Genomic DNA, 19,132 nt, shown 5'->3' on the forward strand with positions numbered 1-19,132 from the left:
ATAATTAAAGATTAATTGGTGCAGTGGGTTTGGATCCTGGGTTTCCCATATCCCATGTGGGATGTGAGTTTATAACCGCCAGGCTATAGACTTATTCGCATACTTGTGCACTCTTGCTCTCTCAGTCCAAATTACTCTTTAAGGGAGAGACAACACACACTCCTCTCATTGATGGCTCCTTGCCCAGTATGCTGGCATTTATGAATCATGGTCTAAGCTGCCTGTCTCTCCCCACTCATTGTACAGGAACTTGGGTGCCTAACTCATTCTTGTGAATCCCAGTGATTTTCTAGGTGTCTAAAAGTTGGGAATTGTGATTCTGAGCATTATACCCCATAACTCCTTTTGTGCATTCAGGCCCTAATCCCTTGAACCCACAGTATTTTATAACCTGTGAAACCTGAAAGAAAATAGCATCAAACAATAGAGCACAATATAAATATAGTAATTACTCAGCAACCTTATCTTCTCATCAGACAGAGTTGGCATGAACGGTAGATTGTTTCTAATGGACTGTTCACATGAGAATGTTCATTCCTTTCTGAAAAATTCTTGAATCCAAACCCACATTATGTCTCTTCAGGCTCCAATTAATTACTTGGATCTTATAAAAGGCCTTAGTGATTTAATTCTCCACTAACATGATGGTTTCCTTTCCCTCTTTTCCGCATGATTGTGATTCACATTTAAATATATACTTGTTGAGGAAGGATAAAAGCTAAAGGCAATTTTATAAAAATAACTGCTATGTTCAAACAGTGCTAAAATTCACAGTTGATAACAGAAATACTGGAAATTGGCAATAGTCCAAAAAAATCAGTTTCAATTATGGATGAGGCTGAATTCATAGCTTTATGTGTTTTTAAAAAATTAAAGACATGGATAATTTTGGGGCATTTACTTTTCCTCTCTTGTGATTAAAAACAATTTTGACTAATTTAGTAGATATATTTGATCTCAGTAGGAGTATGTAAAACTTCGTAAGGAAAAGAACAGCTTTGAAAACTATAACATAAAATATGCCTTTCTTTTTATGGTGCTTTTAAAAACTGATTGGGTATTGTTATTCATTAATACCATCAGTTGTTTATACCAGTTGCAGCTTATTCTCAACCTAGAGATCATACAAAATTAGAGTTGCTTTATCTTTTTTTAAAAAATGAGCAAAACAAAGACACATTTCAGTTCAACTTCTTACTTACAGAAGTTTCTGCAAACAGCTGTCAGCTTAATTCAGAATCACTACCTCTACTTTGATAAAAAGAACCAGCACTGGGCTCAGTCCTAATTTCCCTTAAATCTTTACCAAAACTTTACCAAAGCTGGAGTAAGATCCAGTTTACAGTCTGCCGCAGAATCCCAATACCCAGCAAAATCAAATCTGCTGAAGATTCACAACAACACAGCCAGCCAAACTCTTGGTATCATTTTTTGAAAAATTAAAAACAAAACTTTAATTTAATAAAAACTGCAATAAAGATAAGTGAGATTAACTTCTGCTTGCATCACCAAGCATTGCTATTATTCTTTCCTCCACAATTCTTTCTTACATTCCCCTCTGTGGTCCTTATTTATGGTCACCTGCTACTCAGTTAACACCCATCAAACTACAGAACCATAGAGACTTCAACATCAGACCACTGCACTGTAGCCATTAACTTCTCCACATCACATCTTGTCACTTTTCAGATGGAACCAAATATCCCTGATTGTGATAATTATGCCACTTACAGTAGCATGATCTCTATAGCCACCCTATTCATTCTTCCAGGTCTAGAGGGAACAAAATAAATATGACAAGAAGTGATTAAGAAAAATAATGGTAAAAACAAGATAGCTGCTAATAATACACATTATACTCTACTTACACTTGTTATACCACCAATCACACACACGAGAATTTGGCACGGCTTCATTTATCTTTTCCGTTCCTTACTAAGGAAAGATGTACCAGATTTTGATCTCATTTACACTGGTTTTAAACTTTTCTTACTCCTGTTTCACGATTATTTATGATTACCAGTGTGACATCAGAATCTGTCCCGGAATCTTTATTTTGATTACAAGTGGCACTTTTGAAATGAGACTGACCTTCTATTTTACCCTCTGTCAGGAGCCTTGAGCTATAACAACAGCATTTCAAGTTAAATACCATTACCAATAGCCTGACACTTCATGCTTTCGCATGCTAGGTGGATAGGTTGTAAATTCCACTACTCTAGGGAGGTTAGCTACTACTTCAAGAAAACAAACGCTTCATCTTTGCTGGCTAAGGAAGCCAATAAAACCATATTTAAACAGCATTCCTAAGACAGTGTGGATAGGGTTTCCCAAAGGAAAAAATATTTGGAGGACTTGTGGAATGGGCCAGCACTGTCAAGTTCTCTGTATGATGATGCATCAGCAGTCCAACTTATCAGAGAGGGCTGTGCCCATTCATGTGGTCCTGCCAGTGTGTAATGTTGCTGACAGCAGTCAGATGCTATGGTGATGAGTCCCAGGTATATACACAGGTAGATAAATACATGCAGACTATTACTGGGTTGAGTCATTAGTCTGAGCTCAGTATGAAAGATTCAAATAAACGGATGCATTACCTTAAAGATCTGCCATTAAGGATATTAATATTCGTTTGTGACTCTCCTTACCTCAGCAGAGGGCATTGTGCCTGCTGTTCGTTAGTCATGAATGTCCTAATCTTAGCAGGCCTTTGAGTTACTTCTGAGATGGAAGGAAAAGCAACAATGCACAAAATTCTTGCTTAACTTAAAGGAAATCTCTCTTAAACTCATGAAGCTCAAGACCCTACAAGCAGCTGGCCAACAAAAGTCATATCAATCAATCAGAACTACAGAAGTGTTTGAAATAGTCCAGATTTTTTGACTTTCAGAGGATGGTGCAGGGGCCATTTGTTTCACCTACCTATGAAGAGTTGAGATATTGAGGTATAGGCTGATGTGCAAGGGTGTTAGCTTTTGATTCATAGATTATAATGCTAGAAAGTACCACCATGATTATCTAGTCTGACCTCCTGTATAACAGGCTATAGGACTGCTGTGAATTAATTCCTGTTTGAGAATAAGCTGCTCTTTAGTAGATGGGGTGAGATGATTGAACAATGTATTTTGTTTGTAATTTTTAAGAACTGGCAGGTTGCTCAGAGACGGTGTATGGGCACTTTTTATAATTCTAAATATAAGAAAAAGAGTGGGGGGAGGAGAACCATCCTTCGCTAAATGTGGTAATAGAGCAAGGGAAAGCTTAAATAAAAACCTTTACAAATATTAAATGCCATCTAGTGTATAAAATGAGAATAATTCATCCCATGAGACTTAATAATAAACATTCTAGCTGGAATATCTTGAAAGCCAGACAACAAACTGCACTATGTGAAAGCCCACAAGTAGGGACTACACGGATCCATTAATGTGCATCCACATCAGTGCATTTTAGAAATCACACCCTATGTACAGCACATTATCTGACCATGTAGACAAGTCATAAGAATCTGGCCTGCTGTGGTTTTAGTAGTATGTTGCTGGTGAGCTCAAACAATTCTCCTAAAGAATTTTAACTCATAAGCTCACCAGTGGTAAATTAGGAATGTAAAACTCTTCATTTACCCACCTCTCCTTCAGTGAAGTTCTCATGATATTGTAATAAAGGTCTCCCACACTCATTTCCCCTCTTAGTGAATGATAAAGTATGTGCCGTGTGCTAGCAGAGAGCAGGGGTGAAAAATCAGGAGATCTATTCATTTGGTTTTCCTTTACAAAAAAAAAGAATGCATTCTCATAACCATCACCAAACAAGGAGGAATCGCCATTTGGCAAGACTGTATTAAGGAAGGATTTGTCCGCAGAAAACTATACCAATGCAGTTAAAGAGGTACAACCTTCCTAGTGTGGACACAGTCATACCGTATAAACATGCATATACCTGTTTATAACTATGGGGGAATAAATTATACTGATATAAGCATCTCTATGGTGATATAACTGGGTCCACGCTAGGAATTGCACAGATATACTATTTCAGTAAAAAATGGTATCCATGATCAACATTTATACCAGTACAAAAACTGTGTGTACACCAAAGCTAACATATTTGCTACATTATATTTTGTTGCTGAGAAATATAATAAAAACCCAGTATATAAATTCGATAGCACAGTGTTCAATGTGTGTAATTTGAAATAGGATTGGGAGGGAAGGGGTGAAGACCTTAACCTGAATTTGGATTATATTTGTACCACAGTAAATCAGGAGTAACTCCATTAAAGCAAATGTATTTACACCAGTGTAAAAACTAGTGTGAGGACAGAATTGGGCCCCTCATAAGAGGAATTTCCTATCCTTTTTTCTTTCAAAATACCTGAGACTTCAGGCAGTTTATTGCATTCCCAGAGGGGAAAAAAGTAGATTTTTATAAGAATTTTTATGAGCCTTCATGAAGCAATCCCTGGAAGGGCTGATTATTGTGTCCAAAGAGGGGGATTGAATTCTCTCACCAGCAGGGAAGTCAACCAACCTTTTCTTCAGTTTGAAAGCAGAATTTTAACAAGCTGATGTCACAAGCACATCGTGCTCCCTTTCATAGTGGCTGCATTCAGCAGGGTTTAGCTTCAACCCCTTTAAGGTGATTTTGCTACTGTTTCTGGGCATTTGATAGTGCCTCCAGTAGAGACGGCTTTTCCATTGATTATATGTTGTCTTTTTTTGTCCGATGCTTTGAGTTATATATCCTAGCAGCTGCTCTCACATAACTCTTTATGTGCATTATTGAAAGACCAGCTAACTTTGCATTTGTGTTTGTTCTTTTTTCATTTGCAAAACATAATGGTCAGCGGGTGTAAATTGGCATAGCTCCATTTAAGTCAATAGATCCATATCAATTTACATCAGCTGAGGATCTGGACCAATGTTCACCCGCTAACCAGGATGTGTAATTGCTGGGCCACTGAGTGATGGAGCCATGCATGCCATGCCCCTATGGGTAAGAGGGATCTAGAGCTGCTGCTGCTTTCCTCTCCTTCTTCCCCCCCAGGGGAGGAAATGGGTTGATCAGGGTGTGAGGTCAGAGCCTGTTCCAATTGCTTTCTGCTACCATTGGATGAGTGGGATCAGGGCAGACTGATTCTCTGTATCCACCAGAGGCAGTGATGATGAAGGAGGGTTGTTTCTGCCTGCCGGTGGCTCGTTTCTCTTTGTTTCAGCTTAAACAAATCATCACTCACACATCCAGACACATGCATTCTGTATATGCCACATATGTTTCAGAAAAAAATGTATTATAAATGTTTTAGAAAATGTTTTAAAGTGTTATTGAGATTCTCTTTTTTGTACTCCTCTGCCTGTACAATGCACATTGAGAGAAACATATAAGTATTGCATTTCAAAATTCTTTTAAAATTACCTAAAATAGCATTTCTGTGCATAAAAGTGTTTTGACTTTTAATTCCCATATCTTAGGACCTTCTAGGTGTGAATCCTGTAAGTCGGACCGGAAAGAGGAGATCTCCTCTTTCCATTGGACTAAGGCTCCCATTTTGGCTTGTGAGATCTGTTCTTAGATCAGATACTGTATGCTGCCCACACTGGGCATCAGGATGCGGTAATTTTGGAGGCAGAATTCTACATTGGTGAAGAAAGTTTTTGTGATGGGTAGATTTATAAAAGAAATCGGGAGCTGTTTGAAGCCCTCAGAGTAGCTGCCCTCAGAGCTGAGTAGCAGCTTAAGTGCCACAAAGAGGCTAGAAGTAGCTGTGTGGTAGCTGTGTGAAAGCTATTCCGTAGCCACCTTACCCTCCTAGCCTATAAATGGTGGCGAGCATATGCCCCCATGTAATTTATTTTTTGAGTGTGATTCCCACTGGAAAGAAAGAGCACAAAGGATCAAGTCAAATATAAAAAGAAAATGCAAATTGTTAAGGTACCTATTAAGATCTGTTGATACATGTATGTCCCAATAGATATGCACTCCCCTGAAAAAATTAAATTATGCATTGAAAGCTAATTGCTCTCATTATGCTAGTTAGGTAGAACACTCTTAGATTTTCACTAATGGTGAGGTCAAATACAATCAAAAAGCTATTTTATAAAGAGTACTGGGAGGGGAATTTGCCTCCATCAAGGATCTCAAACAGTATGTTAAAGGTGATGGTGGTGGTTTTTGGCCATGGGCCTATATAAAAAATGTTGAGTATTGTTGTCTTTGATATTGGCATCCTTTGTGACATTTGGTTTCTGCTTTCCAACAGTGGGATGGAGTAGGACCTCTTCCAGACTGTGCAGAACCACCAAAAGGAATCCAGATGCTGTGGCACCCTTCAATAGTCAAACCCTACCTCACACTTCTCTCTGAGTGCTCAAATCCAGACACACTGGAAGGAGCAGCAGGTGCACTGCAGAACTTGGCTGCAGGAAGCTGGAAGGTATGGACTACTAAACTTTTTAAACTCTAAGAAGCCCACATGGATAACAACAAAGGTATTATAGATATAAGTGCAACTCTGAGGCGGGGAGAAAAGCCACACATTTCAGAAAACTATCTGGAAAAAGGAGTCAAATTTAAACTGCAGAATTTCATGTTTGTTATATTTCTTGTCAATAATCCTATTTCCTAAGAAATCCCAGCACATAGCATTTATAATTGATTCATTAGACATTAATCTAGTTAAATATGAAAAATTACTACTGAAAACCCAATATCCAAAAGAATAAAAGCAGCGACACCACAAATCTATACAGTTAATGTCATGGAAAATGAATAAAAAATCTCACCGGTGACAACTGATTGAGACCACTTTGCAATGTCAGAGCAGAAACTGGTTGACTGCACTCTGGTTATGAGAAACTGAGAGAACGTAGCAAGATATAATGAAGTGACACAAAGACAAGAACCCTAGCATCCATTTTTTTCCCTTAAAAATCAATAAAGACACAAAACATTAAAATAACATTATGGTTAAGAGTAAAAACAAGGCAAGGAAATTCTGAATTCAGACTATCTTACCAATGCGAACATATTATTTGTGCCTCCACTTTTGGGTATGTCTAACCAAAACATCAAATTTTTTGGTCTCTAAATATTTGGAATAATCTGATTAATAATTTTACCACCAGATCTGGAACATATATTTAAATTTTAAATAAATGGATAAACATTTGTGATGGCATCCTGGCCTGATTTTTTTACCAATTTCTGTGGCATGCATTTTCTTGGCGATAACTTGATCTGATGGGATGAGAGTCTGGACCACCTCACATTGCTCCATTAGTACAACCCTGCCCTTATATTAATTAAGACCTCTCAGGTTGCACACAGAAGTTGGGGAGCACAATATTCAAACTTGGGTGCTTTGAGGATACCCAGTTCAGTATTTAGGTGCTCAAATGCCTATTTTAGGTGTGTAAGTGCCAATCTAATTTATGCACCCACTTTGAGAATTGAGTCCTGGCACCAAAAACAGCTTTTTGCTGAACAGAACTGTGCTGGGAGTTGAATTAGAACACCCCATAGCTCTGCAGAGGTATATGGCTTTTAATTGCTCTGTTCCACCAGCCTTATAACATGCCATTGACCATCACACTCAGCTATCTAGTGAAATGTGTAACAAAATGTCTGCCCTTTGACCTGATCCTGAATGGTCATCCACTGCACCCATAGAGTGACAATAATGAGGTGAACTGCCAATGGATACAGGAAATAAAATCCACTCCTCCAACCTAAAGCTGGTGACGGGGCTGCTACATAGCCACAGACCTACCATACTAGTTGGAAGAGCTGTGGCACTGGACCTGATGACCAGTCCTCATTATGGCCTTCCACATCAGCCTATATGGGGCTGACACAGAGGTAACATACATTTGGTTTTATTCATCTAGTACTTAGGGAGTGGGTGTGTGCAATAAAAAGAGAGGTCCTGGTGAGTTCCATTGAAAATGGTATCTTGGAAGAACTGTTTTGAACTTCACCATTATACCAGCTGAGATCTCAGGGAGAACTTGCTTGCTCTCTTACTGCTCCACTTTTCTACAGATTCACTTATTCCATTATGAATGACACATAGAAGGCAAAATGAGTATATTTAATTTGGCATCTCATACTAGTCATACCTGTGAGGGGAATAACACTCCTTGGGGATTACATCAGCACTGAAGTTTCTGCCTCTTGACCTTTCTTTTCTGCTGCTGAAGTTCTCTGAAGATAAAACTACTGACATAACAGGAACCAAACTCTTAAAAGAAGAGGTTCTTCCTATGGAAGGTTCCCATTTTTTGTGCAATTTCCTATGAGAAATTGTAATTAGGCACAAGGAGGGATGGAGTGGGAAATGATCTTATCATGAGATTTGTTGGTCAGAGTTAGTCTAAAGTAAATTGAAAGAAACAAAAAAGAGGAAAGTCAGCTGCGCTAAAACCAAATGCTGCTGTCACTGTTATTGCCATTTGTATTATAATGGTGCCGAAAGGTCCTCAGAGAGCATCAGGGTCTCAATTGTACAAACACATATGAAAGTTTATAGTCTAATTCATACACATGCATTATTTTTCAAGAACTGATTCACTCTTTTCCTTTCTCCATTTGTGCAATTGTCTAATCCTGTACTGTGACAGAGAAGGTAAGGCCTTTAAAACAGGCCAGATGTTCCAAAATCCCATGAAGGGAGAGTGGAGAGATAAGAGAAAACCTAGAATAATTTTTAAAAGATAAAACTGTCGGGGGGGATTTAGATACTTATCTTCCATTGATATTAATGGCTGATATGTGCCCAAATCCCCTAGTCTCCTTTGAAAATCTCAAATACAAAGTATGAGACTCGCTCTATAGCTCTGGTGATTATAGCCAAGCTGAAATCTATTTTGAAATACATAGGGCAATAGTCTTCCATTCTAGGGCATATATTTTCCCTTTCATATGTGCATATATGTCTGCTAAGGTTGGCCTCCATGTTTTGTGGTCAAAGACAAAGCTGAAAAATGTAGGATTGGGTCCACCATGACTCCAATCTCTTTGAATAATGAAACTGTCAAAGCAGTCATGCAGCTTTTGCTATTTGGGTTCTATACTCACCAATTCCTTCAGCTCTCGCACAGAGGTTCTCCACTGGATTGGCATCTCAGTGTCTTCTGTGGGTCCTTTACAAAGAATGTGGAAATAACATCATCTTGGCATGACAACCAAGTTCAGGATTTATTCGAGTTTCCTTTGGGCACTCATTATTGTTTGGTCTTTACCAAGATTGTAAGGGCACAGGTATTCATTTTCCTATGCAAGAAGCAAGAAGGTGTGTATATGAGGTGTTTTCACATTTCAAATTGAATTCTTAGAACTCAGATTTTTCCTGCTTAATAATAATCTCTTGTTTCTACATCACTCTGGTATATGCATTAGCCTAAAGTGCATTCCACAGCCCTGCCCCTAATATTTTTTTATACCCTGAAGGCTGAGTCCTGTAAAAGGAAACCCCCAGTCCCAGTTCTTTTTATAATTGTATCATGTTTTTATACAGGATTTTTCTGTGAGTCTGATGGCAGCATCTTTTTCTTCCTGGTAAAAATAATAAAATGTCAGGTTCCTTATGGTCTTGGCCAGCATCAGCTGGCTTTATATATAGGATTTTTTTCTCAGGAAGCTGGGAATGAGCAACAGGGAATGGATCACTTGATGATTACCTGTTCATTCCCTCTGGGGCACCTGGGATTGTCCACTGTCGGAAGACAGGATTCTGGGCTAGATGGACCTTTGGTCTGACCCAGTGTGGCTGTTCTTATGTTCTTATGATCTAATCAAAGTGTAATAAAAAATAATGTTTAAAACTCCCACATTTACCAAAGTCTAATCTAAGTCCATTGGAAGCCAGATTCTGGCCCTCAGGTACATAGGTGACTTGACTGTGAATTTGTATACATGTTTCTGACAGCTGAATTTGGGCCATTGTGTATCTGTCTATTCTATGTAAGATATTTTGGCACCTAAGAATCAACTTGATACCTAAGAATCATATTGCAGATGTTAACTTGATCAGGACATGCAAGTGAATCACAACAGAAACAGGTGTTGGGAAACAACTAAATACCTAGGCTCTAAACTGCATAAACCACTTCAAAATGCAAAAGGCAAAATTACCGACAAGACTTTTTAATGATTCAACTGTGAAGTGGGAAACTGAGTCATGAGTTCACCTAGTTTAGGCTTAATCAATCTTTGTCTTTACTTATAATTTTTCAGACAGAATCATGATCACTTATAATTTCTGAGTCTGTATTTATGACAGAGGATAAACAGATAGACAGAACAGGTCGGAGCCCAAATTACTGAGTTCCAGGGTACTGGGAAGCTCTCCTCAGTCTCTAGTCTGATATTCCCCAACCTGGGCCCTTGTTCACTTGTTTGTTTATACCTTTCCATATTACATATTCATTAGCTTTCTGCCAATCAGTGTTATGATGCATATCCAGTTATACTTTTACTCAAACGTTCATAAATTGTTTTACATTTTCTATTCTGTTACTGTAAATCATTAAACATTTCATCAACATTACACTAGCAAAACATAATCCTTATTTTTTACCAATTTTCTTCACATTTTAATACTATAGTTTGGAATGCGTGAATCATCCTAAATTATTAGTTAACATGACCTTTATTTTTTAATTTGAATAGGACTGTTTTGGGGAACAACATGACCATAATGTCAGCGTGTTCTTACCTTTTCTAAACCAGGGTGTTCAGGGGATTTTCTGCTTATGTTTGTAAATCATTAAAAGGTCTTGTCAGTAATTTTACCTGTTGCAACACAGGGATGGATTTTAAGCAGCAGGCTGCAGTTTTATGAAACTTAACATTGAAGATAAGTGCTACCTGCCCCATCTCCCCATACCAGGCATTTAAGTGGATCCAGTGCAGGGTTTACATGGCTCTTATCATATAGCCCATCACTCAGAGTAAACTCTCCACTGCCTATCCCTAGGATTCTGCTTGCTCTGCTGAATCCTCTCATCCTCCCCACTGTGAAGGGGACAGAAGGTATAATAACTCCTCACTTAACATTGTAGTTGTGTTCCTGAAAAATGCTACTTTAAGTGAAACAATGTTAAGTGAATCCAATCTCCCCCTAAGAATTAATGTAAATGCGGGGGTTAGGTTCCAGGGAAATTTTTTTAGCCAGACAAAAGACATTTTATATATATATATATAAAAAATACACACACATATACATATATATATATATACACACACACACACACAGAGTATAAGTTTTAAACAAACAGTTTAATACTGTACACAGCAATGATGATTGTGAAGCTTGGTTGAGGTGGTGGAGTCAGAGGGTGGAATATTTCCCAGGGGATGCCTTACTGCTAAATGATGAACTAGCACTCGGCTGAGCCCTCAAATGTTAACACGTTGTTAATGTAGCCTCACACTCTACAAGGCAGCACGAATGGAGGGAGGAGACACAATAGACACATGGCAGTGGCTGCAAACATTCCCTGTGGAAAATGAACGTGATGATGAACCCATGCTATCCCACTGGAGTGCACCACTCCCTCCATTTTCCAAAGTGCCTGGCCAGAGGTGGGAGGGTGCATGTGTGTGTGTGAGACAGAGACACACACCGTGTGTGTGTGAGAGAGAGGCAGAGACACTCACAGTGTGTGTGTGTGAGACAGAGAGAGAGAGAGAGAGAGATGCGCATTGCCCTTTTAAGTATGCTGACCGCACTCTAAGTAAAAATAACAGGAGTACTTGTGGCACCTTAGAGACTAACACATTTATTTGAGCATAAGCTTTCATGGGCTACAGCCCATTTCATCGGATGCATACAATGGAACATACAGTAAGAAGATATATATATACATACAGAGAACATGAAAAGGCGGAGTGAGAGGTTAATTAATTAAGATGAGCTATTATCAGCAGGAAAAAAAAACTTTTGTAGTGATAATCAAGATGGCCCATTTAGACAGTTGACAGGAGGTGTGAGGATACTTAACATGGGGAAATAGATTCAATATGTGTAATGACCCAGCCACTCCCAGTCTCTATTCAAACCCAAGTTGATGGTATCTAGTTTGCATATTATGCAATAATTATGGATGATGGACAAACCAGGATGATGTTAAGTGAGGAGTTACTGTACCAAAGAGGGACCTTGGTCTGCAAAGACTTCAGGTTTCCCTTTTCCCCGTAGGCCTGAGGTCCACAGTGAAATCCCAGGTCTCTTATTTCTGGCACTTTGGCCTTTTATCTGCACTGGACACTGACTGCAAGTTATGATGAAGTAAACATTCACACAATTCCTAATATTTAATTTCTGTAGCCTATACCTGTTTAACCTAACTGTGTCTCTGTGACACTGTGCAGAAGGTAAAAAAACCTACCAGGCCTTAGCCAATTTGGCCCCAATGGGAAAAATTCCTTCTTGACGCCAAAAACAGGTGATTGATCAGACCTATAGCATCCTAAAAACACAGTTCCTATACTATATAACTATGAGGAGAGAGGGTGGGCTCAACTAAAATGGGGCAAGAGGTACAAGAAACCGCAGGAAAGGGTTTAAATTAATTATTGTGAGGAGCAAGGAGCCAGTCAGCTCCTCTCTCTCTGGCTGGCCAACAGGCAGCAGAGTACCCCACCTACACTCCACATTTCATTCTAAAGCTGTCTAGCACCTTGTGGATCCAATCCAAGTCTCCCATCCATTAAACTGGTGGGTGGCATTTCTGAAGTCTCCAAATAAAGGACCACCTCAGCTGTAATCTTCTCTGTGTTACAGAGTTAAAGATGAAGTGTGGTATCTTTGGCTAGGGATTTCCTTGCTTTTGTTAGGCCCTTAAAGAAACCACTTTTTTTCTTAATTTATATTTCTTTGTTTTGTTTTTGAACAGTGATACACCTTATATAGGACATTTCCTTTGATAACATAATTATCTGTAGCAAAATAGCTGCCATAGCTACTTCAATCCTCTTTCATTTCCCTTTGTGTCCCAACAATTCTCTCTTGACTGCCTGTATAGCTTGAAGCATCTTAAAGCTAAAATGCTTTCTGTTCATGCTTCAAAAATGTCCCTTAAAATCAGTTGCATTTTAGAAATTAAATGTATGTGCCTCATGCAGATAATCTGCACATGGAATTATGCCCCTTTCCTGTGTACTGCTTCCTGTGGCTGCCTTTAGAATCTTTCTCTTGGGTCTCCATTGTTTTTATATCCTCTTTCATTTCACCCAGTGTCACTCTGCTTTTGTCTTAGTTCTTTACAAGCCTCTTAGGGTAGGAAGCTATCATTCCTCCGCCAGTTCTTCTCAAGCCCTCTCTTTCCATTTCCCCTGCTTGATCACTCAGCATAGATGGGTAGCATAGTGTTCTCTTGATTACACAAGTCAGTGTTTATAAGTAGGTACCTGCCTCTGATAACTAGCAGGTACTGTACAAATAGAATTAGTTTTCCAGGTCACAGTCTGATCTCTTGAGATAGCCAGCATGAGATATCTGGCTTTATTCCTTAGGCAAATATCTGCCTTTCTTCTTCTAATCCCATTCTGAAGAAATCTCTTTATAGGAGTGAGAGACCTATTAAGCAAATCATTTGACAAAGAAATTGAAGACATAAAAGAGATAAGTTCAGTCAAGAGGTCAGAGCAGTTATCTCTAAGGATAGCAGGCCAAAATGTTTCCAGAACCCTCCTGTCCAAACACACAATCAAAATTATTCATTATTATTGAATACTTCTTGTCTAAAGCATCATTCATCTAGATTATCAATCTTCTACCATTATTAGGCCAGGAGACATTGAAGGTTCCCTGCCAAACTTTTCTGATTACTCTAATTGTATAGAAAGACAAGGTAGGTGAAGTCATATAATTTATTGGACCAACATCTATTGGTGAAAGAGACAAGCTTTCAAGTGTGTCTGATTGTTTACACACACACACACACACACACACACACACCCTTTGAAGTTACATCAGACTTTTTATTCCAACAGGAAAGTTATTAGTTCAAGTAGAAAGTCTGTCTGTCTGCCTAAGTCTCCAAAACATTCATGTGATAAAGCCACATACTATACAAATGAGAAGACATTTTATAATATATCAACTATTTAAATCAGTGCCAACCCAAACTGATAAAACCCCCACACTTTTAAAGAATCAAAAGCTCTATAAACAGTCAAGTCAAGATCTGTCAGGAATTCTTAACGGGATGGAAATTTGTCCCAGGCAGATATATACACTAATAAATATAGAAAATTATGAGCTTTGTGGGAGAGTAGTCAATATTATTCAAGGAAGGAGGATGTCTTCCACTGTCACAACTAGTACATAGCACTGCCATCCCATAAAGGCATCATGGGCATCATCCTGAGGAGTGGGAGAACAGTAGTCTGAGATGAACCCATTTACAGACTGACTCTTTATTACACACAGTATGTTTGCTTCTCATAAGATTTGAAGGCTTATCCTCAAAACCTTGTAGGTCTTAAAAGATCCAGTATTTGGTGGGGATTAAGGTATCTCTCAAGGAAAGAAATTAGGTTGTGAATCCAAACAATGTGTTTGTGCTGTAGGAGTGACAGTAGCAAAGAAAAATGGGCACCAGGCTTCCAAATTCAGTTCCTTCAGCACAGACAGTATAGTTTTCTCAAATATTTAAGAAAATTTCTTTTTTACTTCACCTTGTCAGATTACTACCTTCTATTTAAACCTAATGGAGGTCATGGGATAAGGGGAAAGCAACCAGTAAAGAATTTTCTCTAGAGCAGTTGGTCTCATACTGTAGTCCACAGACCCACTACTGGCATGTGGAACCTTTTCTAGTTGCCCACAAAATGAAATAGTGTGAGAACTAAGGACTGGGGAGATAGGGTTAAATGCTAAGGAGTGGAGTGTCCATGAGAGGCTCACTGTCTCTCTTATGAAGTGTTCAGTAGATTGAAAAGTTTGGTGAACCTGATTTAGGTCAATCAAAGTGATTGCACGGGTGCACCAATGGAGATACATGGGTTAAAAAACAGACCTGAGATTTTAAGAACAGGCTATTCTCTTTATTTGTAGTGAATAAAACCCTTTCTTTTTCTACTTTTGGATTGTTCGCATTACCTTTTAAATGATGTTCCCTATGGAGCAGTGTGGATTACTAGTCCCACAGCCTACAGTTTCACTCCCTGCCCCAATGTGGCTTTGATTACCTCTGTGGTAGCTTACATCTCAGATCTTCCCCTTACTCTTCAGAGAGTTCACAGATCCTTTGGGGGATGAAATATACATTATACTTAGGATACAAACTCCAATTGAAATTGATGAGTATATGAATTTAGTTGTGTCTGTGTGTGTGGGTGTGTGTGTGTACCAGAGAACCCTGATATAGGTTGGGGGGTAGGGAGGTATCCATTAAAAACATCAGCTTTGTTTAGTCTTTGGCATTCCAAAATTTTCCATTTTGTGCTGAATGCATAATTTCATTGTGGGGGGAAAAATCTTCCTTACTTTGTGCTTACCAGAAGAATATAGAAAAACACCAAAAATGTTAAAAGGAGGACAGTAATTTAATCTTTCTAAATTTTTTAAAAAGAAATAATTTTCATCTTAGGGTATCACTTTTACACTGAGTTTCCGCCTAATTTGATCTTAATTCCATGAGGCGTAAAGCACTGGAAATAGCAATGACTGTGCCAAACTAAGGAATTATTTTCCAAATTTCTGTATTTTTCATCTTAGTTATGTGACTAAAATAAAAATGGAAACTATGAATAAAAGTGGAAGTAGAGATGTACTGTACATCTTTGGAGTGATGTATAGTAGTCATGCCCCACAAATTCCATTATCTGTAAGAGTATTGCTGCACAAATTGTGACTCCCATGCATGTCTTTGAAAATTTAGCTGCCATCTGATGCAACAGAAATGGATTTTTTTATTCTAGCTCTCCCCAAAGCTTATACTGTTCCCACAGGAGTCCTTTCTCTTTACAAGCTGAGCAATTATTTGATCATTGATATTACAACTGATTTATAAAGTAATTGGATGATTAAGTATTTTGGCAGAGCTTCTCATTTACAAAGAGACAATAAACCATTTGTCTCCTTCCATATTTTTCTGTTCATATCTTCTATACTTCTTTACACTCATACTAGCTATTGACCAGCAATGTGGAAATGCAGGCATGTTTCGTAATGGCTTTAGGCAAACTAAAAGAATTGTCAGTACATGCAAGAGTGATTCAATTTCTCAAGTCTGGGAGAGAATAAAAAAGCAGTTTGGAGCATCTCAATTTCACTATTCCTGAAATATACACACCACATCATCATTGCTTGCAGACACTATATCCTAATTGGCAGTTTAAGTAAAGAGAGACATATATTTTTCACTGCTTTCAAAATGCAGCTTCATGTTTAGGTCTCCAGAGATTGCTCATACAATTAATAGACAACCCCAGGTTTCCACCCTAAGGCATATGATTTATAAACATGGATGTAATGATAGTGGCTACATCACAAAAATAAGTCTGTCAACTTCCCTAAAGCAGGACGAGTTATCCTGCAGTGCTGCAGAGGTAGTTAACTCAGGAAAAATGAACATAGAGCAAAACTGTTGCTTTAAAAAAAGTGTTTTACCTGGATTATTTATGCTATGCTAATTAATGGGTGCCTTAGCTGCAGAAAAGACATACATGCCAAACAGCCCTGTTGAGGAGGGAAATGTTATTTTTCATACTCTGTTGCTCCAGCAAGCTCCTAGTTCAATGTCTTTGCTTTCAGTGGAGTTAAAAAGTGTGTCTCCAATTTGTTTCTCAAATGTCCCTATTTCTTCTAAATGATAAGCAAGAAGCTAGTGCAACTTTAGGTCTCCTAAAAGAAATGCTGACAATTTCCAAAGACACTTGGAAATGCCGAGAACCACTTTTGTTTACAATCACTATAGTATGGTACGTTTTGCAGAGGTGTTCACAATACAATGGGTAATTGATACCATGATTGTACATCCCCACTGTCATTACTTAACATACACTTTTTTGTAAAAAAATGAGGTAATCCTTATTCAAAGTAAGAGACCCGAGCACAGTGTCCTTACTGAGGCAAGCAGTGTCCCTGGATGTGCAATGTGCTGGCGTGAACTCTTACCCACAGGCTGCTCCAGTTATAGGCAGCCGAGGCAGATTTCTGGGAGTTTAGATTTACTCCAGTTCCATCTATGGGTGGCTGCAGAGGGGGAAGAGGCTGGCGGTGCTGCCGGGGTCAGGGGTTAGCCACCAGCCAGGGTTCTGAGGAGCAGGAGGAAGCCCCCTGCTGGGGAAGCACCCCCACGACTCCCCACCCTGGCACAGTAAGATCGCAGCTGTGGTTCAGGCGCAGAGCGGCTCGGGACTGCTCCTGGCAGCACCGTGAGCACTGCTGGGGTTTGGGCCACAAACGCAGCAACCCACCAACTCCAAGTAAACACCCACCCCAGACCTGCTGCTGTATGCCCGGCTCCTGCTGCAACCACCAATTCCAACTCTGCCACATCCAGGCTTTGGAGACACTGCCACCACGTGCTGGGGGGCTGGCTGGGGCCAGGGTTTCAGGGCTGAGTTGTGGAGACCCCCTCTCTACCTAGTGGGATGGTGCCTGTTGGTCCCTTTGCTGGGGCATCAGCACTCCCAGTCTGGGTGGTTTTGTGTAAGTCAGAGTCTTCGCTTCCCAATAACTGGGGCCCAGTGGGCTGAGAGCTGCCACCTGCTGGTGCCTGGGTCCCACTGTGGTTGAACTGAGTGGCTGTGACTCCCGGAGAAAGAGCCGCTGTAGTCCAGGGGTGCTGAGCTGGGTCTCACTCCCCTTGTGAGTCCCAACCTGCCCGGAAAGGGCCATTGGGAAAGGGGACCCCTGCTGGGGGATCACCTGCCCAGGGAGCTGGTCTTGGCCACTTGCACAGCCTAGGACAGAGGCTGGAGGAACTTTCCTCCTGGCCTGGCCCAACTCATCCTTTCTAGGTGTCCGTTCTCATCCTGTGGGGTCTCTCATCGGGACGCAATGGCCTCTGCAGCCCCAGGCTGGGGTCTGACCCATCAGCTTTTGACCTGGCTGCACAAGGGTTAGGGGTGGGGTGGTGGCGGCGGAAGCAGCAGGGGAGGCGCTGGGGGTCTGCTGTGAGCACCGAAGGGGTCTGGAGGGGGGTGGCACACTGCAGTTTTGCCTAGGGTGGCAGACTGTTTTGAGCAGCCTCTGTTTTCACCTCAACCAAACAGTCTCACCACAGTCTCAAAATAGTCTCCCTGCTAACTTGCACTCTCACTCTGACAGTCACCTCTTAATAGTAGCAGACACATTGGATACATCCCCTGGGAGATGCATAGGAAACACAGAGCTGGGAGTTTTGTAAGCGGCAAGGAGCTATCATTTTTTCTTCTTACAGCTGCAACTGACAGTGCACTAATTTGACAGGTAAATACCTGGCTATTAAAGAAGTAAATTTAGAAGTGTCAATTTGGGGTATTCACAATATCTCATATTTAATACTCTTTTAAAACAAAATGTTGCTCTGATTTTAGGAAAGAGGTTATTTTTCTAGGACATATTTTTAATTGAAAGTTACTGATCCTTGAGATTGAGTTTTGATTTCTCAGTTCATATGGATGTTCATTAAGTATTATCCCCCAACGTGGTTCTAGAGACCAGAACAGAGGAAGGAACGAATAAAATAAGATATAGCTCGAATCCTACCAGCCCTTGTTTATTTTCTCTTATCTGAGAGCCAACATTGCTTCATTGCAGAAAAGCCACACTGGCCTGGTAAATTTGCATTTCAGATACATTACATTGCAGTGTTCAGTGATGACCAGAACCCCTTATTCCATCTGCCTGACTAAAAAAGATATTTTAACCATTATTGCTTTGGCTGCAACTAAGTCTGAAGCCTTTGCCCAGCTTAACTGAATGTTGTTATTCATTAGACAAGGTGGGTGACGTAATAGGTTTTATTGGGCCAATTTCTGTTGGGGAGAGAGACAAGCTTTCAAGCTACACTGAACTTTTCTTCAGGTGTTGGAAAAGTATTGAGAGTGTTACGGGTAAACACAGGATCGAACAAATAGTTTAGCAAAAGTGATTAGCACATATTCTAAAGGGATCATTCAAGTTGAAGTTGCCCAT

General features: G+C 39.8%; 1 protein-coding gene across 4 annotated transcripts in view; it reads left to right on the forward strand.

Moving 5' to 3' along the window:
- The window catches only part of CTNND2 (catenin delta 2), a 1,186,471-nt gene that overhangs the window by 1,056,576 nt on the left and 110,763 nt on the right, over positions 1–19,132 (forward strand). For all 4 annotated transcript variants that reach the window (XM_073332332.2, XM_073332334.2, XM_073332335.2 and 1 more), the window contains one exon: positions 6,260–6,433. In XM_073332332.2, the coding sequence (XP_073188433.2) occupies positions 6,260–6,433 (174 nt within the window). The remainder of the gene's footprint in view (positions 1–6,259; positions 6,434–19,132) is intronic.

This window comes from Lepidochelys kempii, chromosome 2 (genome assembly GCF_965140285.1).
Source record: "Lepidochelys kempii isolate rLepKem1 chromosome 2, rLepKem1.hap1, whole genome shotgun sequence".
NCBI lineage: Eukaryota > Metazoa > Chordata > Testudines > Cheloniidae > Lepidochelys > Lepidochelys kempii.